The 13,532-nt window shown below is 31.7% G+C and overlaps 1 protein-coding gene across 1 annotated transcript; it reads left to right on the forward strand.

The window, feature by feature from the left end:
- The first annotated feature begins 1,869 nt into the window (after positions 1-1,869).
- On the forward strand, positions 1,870-9,305 carry LOC111697821 (acetylcholine receptor subunit alpha-type acr-16). The gene is made up of 10 exons (XM_023467949.1): positions 1,870-1,977; positions 4,442-4,511; positions 4,835-4,922; positions 5,885-5,942; positions 6,424-6,517; positions 7,100-7,164; positions 7,404-7,513; positions 8,231-8,320; positions 8,940-9,091; positions 9,161-9,305. The coding sequence occupies exons 2-10, from the start codon at positions 4,444-4,446 to the stop codon at positions 9,249-9,251; spliced, it is 816 nt and encodes a 271-aa protein (XP_023323717.1). The 5' UTR covers positions 1,870-1,977; positions 4,442-4,443; the 3' UTR covers positions 9,252-9,305.
- The last annotated feature ends 4,227 nt before the right edge of the window (positions 9,306-13,532 follow it).

A 13,532-nucleotide genomic window follows, 5' to 3' on the forward strand; every position in this document is an offset into this window, starting at 1 on the left:
CAACGTACTGAATGGAAAATTTAGATATTTTCAAATATATAACATCAATTTTTTGTAATATTATTTATTTATTATTATTATTTATTATTTTTGGTTCCATGTCTATAATTGACAGCTTCGTCTTTCCCGTTCATTTACAGCTGTTTCCCACTCAATTACAGCTGTTTCCTGTTCATTTACAGATGTTTTCTCGATCATTTACATCTGTTTTCTGTTCATTTACAGCTGTTTTCCGTTCATTTACAGCTGTTTTCCCGATCATTTACAGCTCTTTTCTGTTCATTTAAAGCTGTGTTCCGTTCATTTACAATTGTTTCCTGTTCATTTACAGATGTTTTCCCGATCATTTACAGCTGTTTCCCATTCATGTACAACTGTTTTCCCGTTCATTTACAGCTATTTCATGTTTATTTACAACTGTTTCCCTGCAAAATGATTTTCTATTAAGTTAACCTTCTCAAGATCTTGGATAAATAAATAATATAAAATGTTGGTTAGTTATTAACAGACCTTTAATTGATGTACCACTTCCTTCTTTTTTTCGTACATGGATTTGTACTTTTTGTTAACGATGACACAAAATTAAAACAAAAAAACATACCCCGTTTTGTAACTTTTAAACGAAAAATGAAAACACTTTTTTTTTCTTTTTGATTAAATTATTTACAATTACAGTTTTAGTTTTCAACCTGAGGTTTAAAAACGGAAATGATTGTTTAAAAAATTTCAAAACCGATGCAAAACCGTTAAAAACGTTCTACACCGTTTACAGATCCTCTTTTTTGTGTACGCATTAGGGACAGTGATTGATGAAGGCAATGCCCCATACACATTTTCACTAGAGGGGGATTATTTATTTGGTGTACAGTCCCATTTTGCCTCATATATTCTGTATTTGTACTGTACTGTACTGTACTGTACATGAAATGAACTGAGTCCTAAATTTAAAAGAGTATCGTTGAACGAAACTCCCGAGTTACCTTTCTGGGGTCTTAGCATTTGTGTAGATTTTGATTTAAGAGATTAGAAAAAATGAGAATATGAGGAAACTAAATAAAATAATATTTTATAACAAAAATATTGATATCCACAAAACTGCCTAACCCCATTCGTGAAACCCGGGTTTCAAAACTGGTTAAAAATGAAAATGAGAATTTTGTAAAATCGATATTGATAAAAACTCCTACTTTGGGGGTGGATACGTTTTCAGAATTAGTTTTTTAAAATTATTAAATACCGACGACATAAAATATGAAAACATGTTGAGAAAATAAAAATTAATCTGATCATCGAAAATAAGTAATCTTGTTCAATTATTAGTTTCTTTTTTCTCATTATTCTGGTTCCTTATTATTCACAAAGATCTTCGCAGATTTTCTAGAATTATTATTGAAAAGACGACATTTGAAGAATTTGAAGAAAGCTGCGAAGAAATTCAAAGAAAAAAAGAAATTCAATATAATAATGAAAACGAAATAATTGATTTTAGCATTGATTTATTGACAAATTTCTTTTGAGAAATATGTTCATAACCATCTTATTAGATTACTGTATAATTTTTACTTTATTTTTCGTTGTCGTTATTTAATAATTAAAAAAAAACTAATTCCGAAAACGTATCCACCCCCAAAGTAGGAGTTTTGAACGTCGAATTTGCGCTCAAACTCAGGATTTACAGATCTTTAAAAAGTTTAATAAGTCTCAAATGAATCCGAAAGAAGTTTTCCACAACACTGCATAATCAGTTCAACTACCTTGCATAGCCGGTCACTCCCTTTAAAGTGGTTTACAGAGTTGCACAAAAATCATCTAATTTTTGGGGCAAGAGGTGTGTTTGAGTACATTACTTAGCGTACAATGTTCCTAACCTCGGATATATATATGGAGAAGGGAGGAGGCCTATATTCAGAACAAATCAATATATCTGAGCATCCTGACTTACAGCCCATTCACAACCTACACAACAAAGTAAACACGGTAGGAAAAATTTTATTGCGACTTAATCTTAAACACTTGGAATTAAACTGACATTTACAAAATATTTATAAAAAAGGATATTTTTTAGATAGGAGTACGACATTTCAAAGGGGGACTTTACAGAGATAGGATATTTGATAAATGTAACATTTCTTATGTATAATAATGAAATCTTAATTTCAACGATAGTGCACTTTAAAGGACTTTACATAGATAGGACTTTTAAGAAGAAAGAACTGTGCATACATTAGACTTTAAATTGGCAGGACTTTACATAGGCTTTTGCATAGATAGGACTTTACATAAATAGAACTTTACAAAGATAGGACTTTACACTGATAGGACTTTACGTAGATAAGACTTTTCATAGATAGAACTTTACAAAGATAGGACTTTACACAGATAGGTCTTTACGTAGATAAGACTTTACGTAGATAAGACTTTTCATAGATAGGTCTTTACATAGATAGGACTTTACATGAATAGGAATTTACATAGATAGGACTTTACATAGATTGGACTTTACATAGATAGGACTTTACATAGATAGGACTGTAGCGAATTCAGTATCATCTGTATAGTTCTATCATCCATTTTATCTATCATTTTAGTTTTGTACTCTGATCGGTCCGACCGGTCAACCTATTTACCTGTTCTCAATAAAGTAGTTCAATATCAATCTTTGTAAAGCACGGACGTGTTAGAGCCTGTGTAGACGGCTAGCAGTTAAAGTTTGGCTATTTAGCTGATGATATAGTCAGGATTGACTGAAGTGTTAGAGTTTGAGACAATTATTTGATTAGTTTATCGGGCTAGATCGTTACAGGACTTTACTTTGATAGTAATTTACATAGATAAGACTTTGCATAGATAGGACTTTATATAGATAGGACTTTTCACAAGAGAAGACTGTGCATAGATAGGACTTTGCTTCGACTTACACACAAGTTTTTTTTTGTTTTGTCATGTTCTTAAAATAATTCTAAGAAACATTTGTATCTATTCTGAGTCATAAATCAAAAAATTGAAATTTTAGAAAATTTAAATTTTCTGCTTTATACAAATACTAAGCGAATAAAAAAATTATAATTTGGGATTAGAGGTCTTTCTTCGAAAAGGTTTTAAATTTTTAAATGTGATTCTATTACACGATACGGTTCCTAATAGCACTATAACTAGTTTCCCCCCTCACCATGTGTATAATTTATATCAAAGATTTAAAAAGTTATTAAAGAAAAAATGAAATGTGTCAAAGTTATGAAACATCTTTTAAATATTCTATATTATAAAATACCCTGTATTTATTCTATATTATGAAACACCCTGTATTTATTCTACATTATATTTCTTTGTCGGAGTTGCCGTTTACTTTGAGCCCAAGATCTTTCTTAAAATCAAATATATTATTTACTATCTGTTTACGTTATGAATCCTTATCTGTCTCCATGCCCAACCTTCGATTCATGCTGCACTGACTTTCTCTTTAATTCTTTTTGTGTATGTTTTTTTTTAAATGTTATTTTTCAATTAATGAATTTGGTTAACAGGGGGGCTCAGCTAAAAAAGCCCCAGGCTATTGAGTCCACCTGCTGTGGAAAATAATATCTTACATATTGTGATTTTTAATAATTAAATTCGTAAATATTGTTTTTTTTGCAGAAATAAATGATTTGATTTGATTTGATTTGATTTTATACAATAAATATTATTGTTAACCCAAATTCGAAACAAAAGGAAGACGACATTCTGTGTTGTATATAAATGCAGCCATACTGTCTATAAACCCATGAATCCATTTCCTACATGCAGTATTCCACATGTCACCCTCGTTTTCCTGGCTTCCCCCCGACTCTCTACACCTCCCGGTATTTAGTCAGCCGAAAACACCCGAGATGATGACAACTCAGTCTCAGGGAGCAATCCTGGCTCCTTCATAGTGATGATGCAGGTACCTATAGCTACCAACAGACGATGCTTACATCCAGCTCAACATTGTTCCAAGAGTTCCAAAATTATCAGGCGTACATTGAGATGCATTCCCTCATATTCGAAACTGATAGAACCGAGATCTCTCACCCTGTTCCAAGGGTTCTAATTCTCCTCTACAAGAGGATACTCACCCTGTTCCAAGGGTTCTAACTCTCCTCCACAAGAGGATAATCTCAACTCTAATAAGTTTACTAAGCGAACTTGGAGAGAGCAGAAACCTGTTGTTCCAGTTCTAGTTGATCTGCACCACCAATATGAAGTTATACATTACCAACATGAAGTTGCTGCTGATGTTTGTCTTTTCCTTTATTAATTTCAATCAACCAATTTTAACTTCGCAATATGTGCAAATATTTCAAAACAAATTTTATTTTTCTTAAATAAACGTTATAGAATATTTGGGTTTTTTTTTCTGATTTCTTTATTTGTATATTTTCTGACCTTTTTAAAGGTCAACAATTATATATTTGTCTAGAAATGAGAGGGCTCATCCTTGTCAGTGTCTCAGCTCTTCTTGCTTCATGTTATGCAAAGAATGAATCCAGGTTGTAGCATCAATGTTAGTGATGGACAATTTAGTTTTTTTTTCATAAATCTTTTGAACTTTTGTTGACGATTCCAAAAAAATCTTAATGACTTTGAAAACCATAAAAAAAGTTACAATAAAATCTTAAAAATGTTAATTCCCATTAGAATCCATTAAAAAAAAATGGTGCTGATAAATAAATCAAGTTTTGGCTTTTTTTTCTACGATTTGTTTAATTAGACTTATCATATTAAAGGTTTACGAAATCATGCTGCAACGATATAAGGATCATATAATCAGAGTTTTAGGCGGGTAATTAGTTTATATGTTTTAAATTATTAGGATTGAATATATTGGGAGGTTAAAGAGAGATCTGTTTAAAGATTATGATTCTGCAGTTATTCCTCTGGCTGCTAGCCTAGACGGAAAGGTAATTTTTTTTTAATCTCTAGAAAAATTTATTCTCCAATTTGTAAAAAATAAACAAAAATGAAAAAAAGACCTACATCATTAAAGAAGCCCCAAGGTTTCCGTATAATTTTCTCACTTGTTTTATGGGAAATAATCATTTTATTTTATTTGTGTTCTGTTGTTATCCTTTGATTTTGTTTGTGCATTTTTGTTTTCTTTATGTGATCCAAGAATTGAGAATTAAATTTCTTAACAAAATTTAAGGTATTTTGAGTTTTTCAAGGAAAACTTTTTGCAGAAAAATTAAGTTGTACATAGGGCATCGTTTTTTTGAACGAACGAAAATCTTTCTGGAAAGAAATTAACGGAAGGGATTGTTTAGAGAGAAATGAAAAAAATTATCGTTTTACAAAAACGAACTAAAAAAAAATGTTTAAAATCGTTCGAACAATTTTGATCAATCATGCACGATATGGTTTGTTTTTTTGACTGAACGAACGAATTTTTCAATTTTTAAAAAAAACGTTCGATTTTTACTGATAGTTTTTTTAACACACATTTTAAAGCAATATTTTTTTTTACTAATCTAACGATTTGTTAGAAAATTTTTCTAAAAAACGATATTTTTTTTGGATCGAACGATTTTTCTGACCGGACAACTTTACAGATCTTTCAGTGAAAAATGAACGAAATAGATGGAAAATTGACGATAATTAAGAGGAAAAACGAAATCTATTATTTTGTGAACGATTGAAAAAAAAACGAACTTAATGGGCCGTTCATGAACGATTAACGAACAAAATGATAAAAAAGCCAAACCAGGGGGCGGGGCATAACTCTCTTAATTTTGCCTGGCTATACTCGATGAGCCAAACGCACTATTCTCTAGTTGCACACAAAAAAAGCTAAGCTTGTGGAATGTGCGCTAAACTGAAGGTATTCAGTGTTGCCTAGTTTGAGATAAATATTATTATATTCTAGACTGGGTTGGATGTTTCGGTTGGACTCAACCAGGTTTATATGGATATGAATGACAAAGGTATAAAATTTATTTAAATTATTCCCTTTTCACCAACTACGTAATTTTGATTAAATTATACCTAAAATCACATCTTCTACCCAAAAGCATACACCATTGGACGTTGTAAATACTGAAAAAAATATGTAAACAAATGTAATTTTTCTGTTTGGTCGATTTGATATGATTTAATGTCTACCAGGGAAACTTGTTACAGCTAATTGTCTACCAGGGCATCTTGATATAACTAAATATCTACCAGATCAACTTGATATAACTAAATATCTACCTGATCAACTTGATATAACTAAATATCTACCAGATCAACTTGATATAAGTAAATACCTACCAGATCAACTTGATATAACTAAATATCTACCAGATCAACTTGATATAAGTAAATACCTACCAGGCCAATTTTAAATAACTAAAAGTCTACTAGGTCAACTTGATATAACTAAATATCTACCAAGTCAACTTTATATAACAAAATGTCTACCAGGGCATCTTGATATGAGCGTGTGGCTGAGTTCCTCGTGGATAGATGAGCGTTTAGCCTGGGATCCTAAAGAATATCATGATATTGACTCCATCAGGAATATATTTATAAAGTTGTAAATTCTGTTTGTTGTTTGTTTGACCCAAATAGATTATCAAGTACAATAGGTGGGAACAGAGAAATGAACCAACTACACGCGACGTCACAAGTAGCAAATATACCAAGAATAACGAAGTTTTCTCACATTAGTTGACACGTTTTCCAAGATTAAATAAAAAGTGTTAAATCAGAAAATAAAGACATAAAATTAAGGTTATTTCACTGTTATAAGATAAACACTTTATTCTAAAATTATCACTATTATTATTAATTTTGTCGGACACAAAAACTGAATTTATTTTGATAATCAACGATTAAACAGTGAGACTCGTAACGTGGGAAAGACAAGCGACATTTTAACTTTACAGAGTGTAATTAATGTTGTTTTAATTGGAATAGTTAAACTTTAGTAGCTTGAACATCAACCGTTTAAGCGGAAAAGGTCGTCTTACAGTCGTCTTTATATTCCACAGTATATGGATCTCTCTACATAGTAATTTTTTTTTTACTAATAACTAGATTTCTTAGAATGAAATATGTTGATATTCTGATTTCTGAAACTTTAAATATACACCATCAGAGTTCCAGCTCATGATATCTGGATTCCTGATCTAGAGGTTTATAACAATCTAGAACATGGACCAGGTAATATACACCATCAGAGTTCCAGCTCATGATATCTGGATTCCTGATCTAGAGGTTTATAACAATCTAGAACATGGACCAGGTAATATACACCATCAGAGTTCCAGCTCATGATATCTGGATTCCTGATCTAGAGGTTTATAACAATCTAGAACATGGACCAGGTAATATACACCATCAGAGTTCCAGCTCATGATATCTGGANAAACTGACACTCAAGTCTAACTCGCCTTTTCTAGGATATATTAATGATGTTCTGAAGTCCAGAAGCACCAATACTCTTGTCATGTCTAATGGTATGGTCATCTATATTCCTGCTGCCAAGCTGAGTGTTCCATGTAATGATGAGGTAACTTCTTCAGAAATGTCGTCTTAGAATTGGCATAGAAGTTTTAAAATTTGCTTAGGTGTCGTCTTGTATCATACCAGGGTTAAAATCAGTTTTCCAGCAGAATTTTAAATCTGTGTGTGAAAATTGCTCGTTAAGATATTGGTTTGCACTTCAATTTTGCGTAAATTCTGATGAACAACTTTAACAACCAAATATGCTAATTCCGCAAAACATTTTACTCAATTTGCTTAATTGATTAATTGTGCTAAGATTTCCCCAGAAATTCTTCACAAATTATCATTGATGATGATCAGAACCATTTTGAAAACTTTAGAGAACATCGAAAGATGTTAGATTGTTGTGGATTTTTAGACTTTAAAGACGACCTTTTAACATCGCTTCTTCTGAGACTGTTATAGATGTAAGAAAATATGTTTATTTGGCAAAGTAATGAATGATTGAGATTACTGAGAATCTGGATGAATGTGTAGCTTACAAATACATAATTCTGTTATTACAGCATTTTTGTTAGGCAACTATGTCAGTGTAATAAGGTCGACTTTTTTATTTAAGTTTTAATTGTTAACAAGTAATTTAAGAGAAGCTTATTTTAATTAACAGCTTCTCTTTTCTTTAGATGTGTTTGTGTATCCATGTTGTTTAAAAGCTTGATATAAATTAAAAATGAAATCGAAAGTCGTCTTCATATGTTGATATAATCGCCAACCATCGTAGGAGTTTGCTAACTGGCCGTGGGGAGAATATGATTGCTCCATCAAGCTGGGATCTTGGGCTTACAGCGGATATATGATCAATCTACAAAAGGCAAGAATTGACGTTACCGTGTATGCAAACTTAATGATGTTAAAGGATATTTGATCGGTGATATTTATATCTCCATCCGATTTATTTTAGTATAGCGGTTAGAACTTTTGTACTGTAAATCTCGGGCCGATAAAACACTGATTTCCAACTTGTGTAGGCTTACGGTTTAGTTTAATATCTCTGAGATATCGGATTTGGTAATCGTGCACAGCAGGGATCGCTAAATTATAGATTTCAGTCATTTATCTATCAAAAGTTGTCAATCTTAATATCGAGATCAAGAATTGTAAATAAGTGCCATTTCACACAGAAGTTTTGACTTCAGTCTGCAACTATCATTATATCATAATCGATTTTTAAAGCGTTCGAATCCTCTTCTCAAATATTATAGGACCCCAGCCATAGCCTAGAAACCAAGTTTGGCGCTGTAAAATTTAACCTACTTTGCTTAGAACTTAGTAGCCATACTGAGAACATTACAATTTAAGGCAAATCAGTCGAGGTGTTCATCAGTTATGATCGGACATACAACCATACAGACGACATAAAAGAGATAACATCTGTATATATAGATACGAGCAACAAAAACAACATTGCAATGTTTATGTTCTTATTGCAGTACGAGAATAAGAACTACATCACCACTGAGTCTGTGGATGAGGCCACGAGTAGTTCCCCAGTTTTCTTCACAGAGAACTCGTTCCAGGAGGACTCCTTGATCAACAAGTTTTATCCTTGCTGTCCTGAACCATATCCAGCTCTTCATTACAAGTCAGTATTATCTCTTCCCCCCCCCCTCTTCTTCCTCTCCATTCATATTTCATATTTAAAATATTTCAGGTTCAAAGTTCAGCGTGGATTCCGAATTGGAGCCAATGGCAAGGAACTTAACCCCTCACCAGTTCCAGCCTATAAACCAGAAGAAAACTAATTATATTTGAAATTTAAAATTTTTCCCTTTTTGATTAAATTTTTTCTCTCTTTACATTAATTCTATTTAATATTTTTTGATCCACTATGCAGTATGCAACATTTTCAAAACATTTCTGTAGATTTTAGAATTTTACGATTAAATTAAAAATAAAGGTATCTTCAAAAGATTTGTTTCAGTGGATCGGAGTTCGTGAACAAAGGAGAGATGGAAAGTTAAAAAAAAATTAACTTGATAATAACAATGGGTTTTTAAAAAAAGTAAAAAAGAAGGTTTAGAACAGGAAGGCGGCATTACAGATATCCTTAGTATACTTGAGATTGTAATTATTACGCAGATTTGCGCAAGTAACATTAAAATTAACTTTTCAAGGAAAATGGGTCCGTACTCCGTATACACTGCACAACTTCTGTCTTTCATGTTTATCATGGACTATTTAAAATCATAACTTGAGTCTAAAAGTCGTCTTCTCATTTAAACGTTTCATTGGTATCAATTACTTGTAAAAACAAAACGAGGCGGCGGAGATCCTGTAGGTATAAAATGCCCCAGTTTTATAAAATAAAAGTATATTGTGTCAAGTTCTAAGGAAGTGAGATTCATGAAAAAAAATAAAAAGTGAGATTTGAAAATCCAAAATGAGAATATGAAATTTCAACTTTTATTTTCAAACTCTGGTATTTGCGGTAGTGAGATTTAGAAATCAAAATTCTCACTACCACCAATACCACAGTTTAAAAATAAAAGTTTAAATTTTAAATTCTCGTTTTGGATTTTCAAATCTCACTACCGCCAATACCACAGTTTGAAAATAAAAGTTTAAATTTTATATTCTCATTTTGGATTTTCAAATCTCACAACCGCCAATACCACAGTTTGAAAATAAAAGTTTAAATTTTATATTCGCATTTTGGAATTTAAAATCTCACTACCGCCAAAACTTTGTTTAAGAGTATTTACATTTTCTAATTTCGAAAAAAAGGCATTTAATAATCTGAAAAGTCTCAAAAAAATGTACAAAAACTAGCTCTCAAAGCCTTCAATACCATTTTATTTTAATTTGTACATAAAATTTTCGCTCAAAAAGAAGGCATTTTATACAAACACGCGGAGATCAGGTTCTCAGGTTCCTATTAACTCGGACGCAAAATTGCAGATTAACATATAAACAGATTTATTACAAACCTACAAAATACAGTTTTAGTAAAATTAATGATTTGCAATGTTTGATTTGGTAACTTACTAACTGTGTGTGTCTGAATAATTAAGGAGTGATTTGGTATTAGAGGATCCGGATGTGATCAGTTCACTCAAAACATTTGAATGTTACTTCTGAAAAAATTAACCCGGTTGTTTAAATAGAGTTGTTATGGATTGCATAATTACTCACGGATTTAGGATTTGAGTATTCAATGGTTATAATTTTACTATATTCAATGTTTTCCTTTGTCGGAGATGGAGGTTTCTCTGGTTTTAGATAGGGTAGGAAAGACGACCTAACGTTGTATGAGTAGGAGTTTGATTTACCTTTTTGAGTCTGAAATTTTCTCTTTTCCTGGCCGCCCCTATAACTGAAAATTCAGCTTCAAGGTCTGATTAAACTCAAAAAAGTTGTTCATCCGACTTACAAAAGTTATGCATCCGAGCTTCGAAAGTTATGCATCCGAGCTTCAAAAGTTGTGCATCCGAGCTTCAAAAGTTGTGCATCCGAGCTTCAAAAGTTGTGCATCCAAGCTTCAAAAGTTATGCATCCGAGCTTCGAAAGTTATGCATCCGAGCTTCAAAAGTTGTGCATCCGAGCTTCAAAAGTTGTGCATCAGACCTACAAAACTTGCACATCTGACCTACAAAAGTTGTGCATCCGACCTACAAAAGTTGTGCATCCAACCTACAAAATATGTGCATCTGACCTACGTGTGCAACCGTAACTTCGATCCTTATGGTAGCACTGTCAACTACATTCTGGTTATATCTGCAGTTCCTGCGTAGGTTGGATATTAACAAAATAGAATGTACATTCGCATACAGCTGTCATAGGTCCGAAGTATCGTAGAACGTAAGTACCACAGAGAATAGAATATATAGAGAGGAATTAAAAGAATCTCTCGTTATGAATTTTTTCAGTCCCTTTCAGCCTGAAAGGGAGTTCAAAGTGTACAAATCATGTAAATGTTCACAAATTATATGCAGTAGAGTACATTAATACAGTATGTTCCCTAGACTATCCATTTCAACTTCGAATTTTTTAAACTGTTAAATAAACTTTATAATGAATAAGGTGAATAAAAACATCATTTGATTTATAGTTATAACGGAAAATCATCGTTTGTAAAGTGGAAGGCATAGAGTCTATGTGAAATGATCATTGGTCAATTATGAAACCAGCCTATTTCAAAATTTGGTTTTCTTTTAACAATAATTTTAGATTTTCTATAAAATGATATTCCAGGGCACCACAGGTTATATAGCATAAATATGTGAAGTACACCTGCAGTATGGAAACAGTACAACAAAATGGCCGTTTTACACTTTTTTCTAGTAAATTCCTCACTATATATTCTATTCTCTATGGTAAGTACTGTAGGACAGAAATGAACTGAATAAAGATATTGAGGTTGAAGGGAGACCAGTTGATGACTGGGCCTAAAAAGAAATTGAGTCTTTACCACAAACTCTGATTTTCTAATCCCTATATCTTTACAGCCTAATGTAGGAGACCTAAGATATTTCAAACTATTTATTCTGTCAGATAAAATAATCTAAGTTTAAAGCATCTAAGGTGTACACCATCAGGTTGCAAAGATACAGGGATTAGAAAATATAAATTTGTGGCAAAGACTCAATATCTTTGGCTGACCTTAACCCCGTAGTACTCCTTCTAACGATCTTGAAACACGAAATTTACAAGAATGAAAGACAATTTGGGTTCAAGAAAATCTTTTATAAGGTCACTCCTGCAAGAGGCTCCAAAGGTTACCCCAACCTCTAAAAACCTCTATGGATTAAGCTTGTGCAGAAGATAGTGACATGTCAAAAAAGTATTTTTGCAATTATTACGATTATTAAAATATAACAGGGGTTTTGAACCCCTTTATACATTTTTTCAAACTCGAAACTTCATACAAACTTCATAATAATACATTATACAATTGCTATTTTCAACCGACATAGTTTTGTGTTAATATTTACAAACGAGGAACCGAAGTAGATACAGGCCAGATGCAGAGTTCAGTGGTATACACTAATTTTACATGAAATATTTAAAATTTGATCATTCCTAGATCATGTCCGGCAAAAAAAATATTATTAAGTGAGAAAAGTGTAATTTTACACACTTTTTATTGTCTTACTTTCATTTTGGAAATCTCTAAAAACCCCTTTTTTCAATTTCAAAGTAAAATTAAGCATTTACATAATTCTGTGGAACGCACTGTATACTGTAATTAAGCGGCAAACCGTTTTTTTTACAATTTTCTAATTACTCAAAGATCAAATGAAAAAACGCATTAATCCCATTCAACTCCAAATTCAATTTGGGATTGGCTAAGAATTTCTAGTTGTCACTTTTTATTTTATAAATTTTAATTAATTTTTTTTCCATGACTCCTCATTTTATTCATTTTTTAAAGAACATTTCAAACACTTGAATATTTGGTATAATTTTGACGTAGTTATTTCTCAATTTCTCGAGACAGGAACACCAGATAGAACTCTTACATGTCCCAATTAGCTTCTGAGATTCTCAGGTTACCCTTTCATTTATCCTTTACAGTCTCTTTAATATACCCCATTTCATTGTTCCTTTGCAGTCTCTTTAATATACCACCTTTCATTGTTCCTTTACAGTCTCTTTAATAAAAATGAACTATTGGAAATTTAAATGTATAAAAAGATGACATTTTACTTTATGAATATTTTATCTCTGTTCTATTGATCTTTAATATCATTTTCAATAAATGAAAAATTTATTTAAAAAAATCATTGTCCCCTTGATTTTGAAAAAGAGTATGACCAGCTTTTTTTAACAATTTCTTACAGATTAAACAATTGAAAAATTAAACGTCAACAAACTAAGTGATAAACATACAATGTACATGTGACAAGAGAGTTAATTGTTCATGAAACTTACCATAACAGTGCATTGGATATTACAATGTACATAACATGAAGAATGAATAGTGTACATAATTAGAGAGTGCCATGTAAATTAATTTCTAGGCAGAAGTACAATGTACATTGTATATGGAACTAACAAGAACAGTGTACATAAATCTATAAAGT

The sequence above is a fragment of the Eurytemora carolleeae genome, unplaced genomic scaffold (assembly GCF_000591075.1).
Source record: "Eurytemora carolleeae unplaced genomic scaffold, Eaff_2.0 scaffold135, whole genome shotgun sequence".
In the NCBI taxonomy this organism is placed as follows: domain Eukaryota; kingdom Metazoa; phylum Arthropoda; class Copepoda; order Calanoida; family Temoridae; genus Eurytemora; species Eurytemora carolleeae.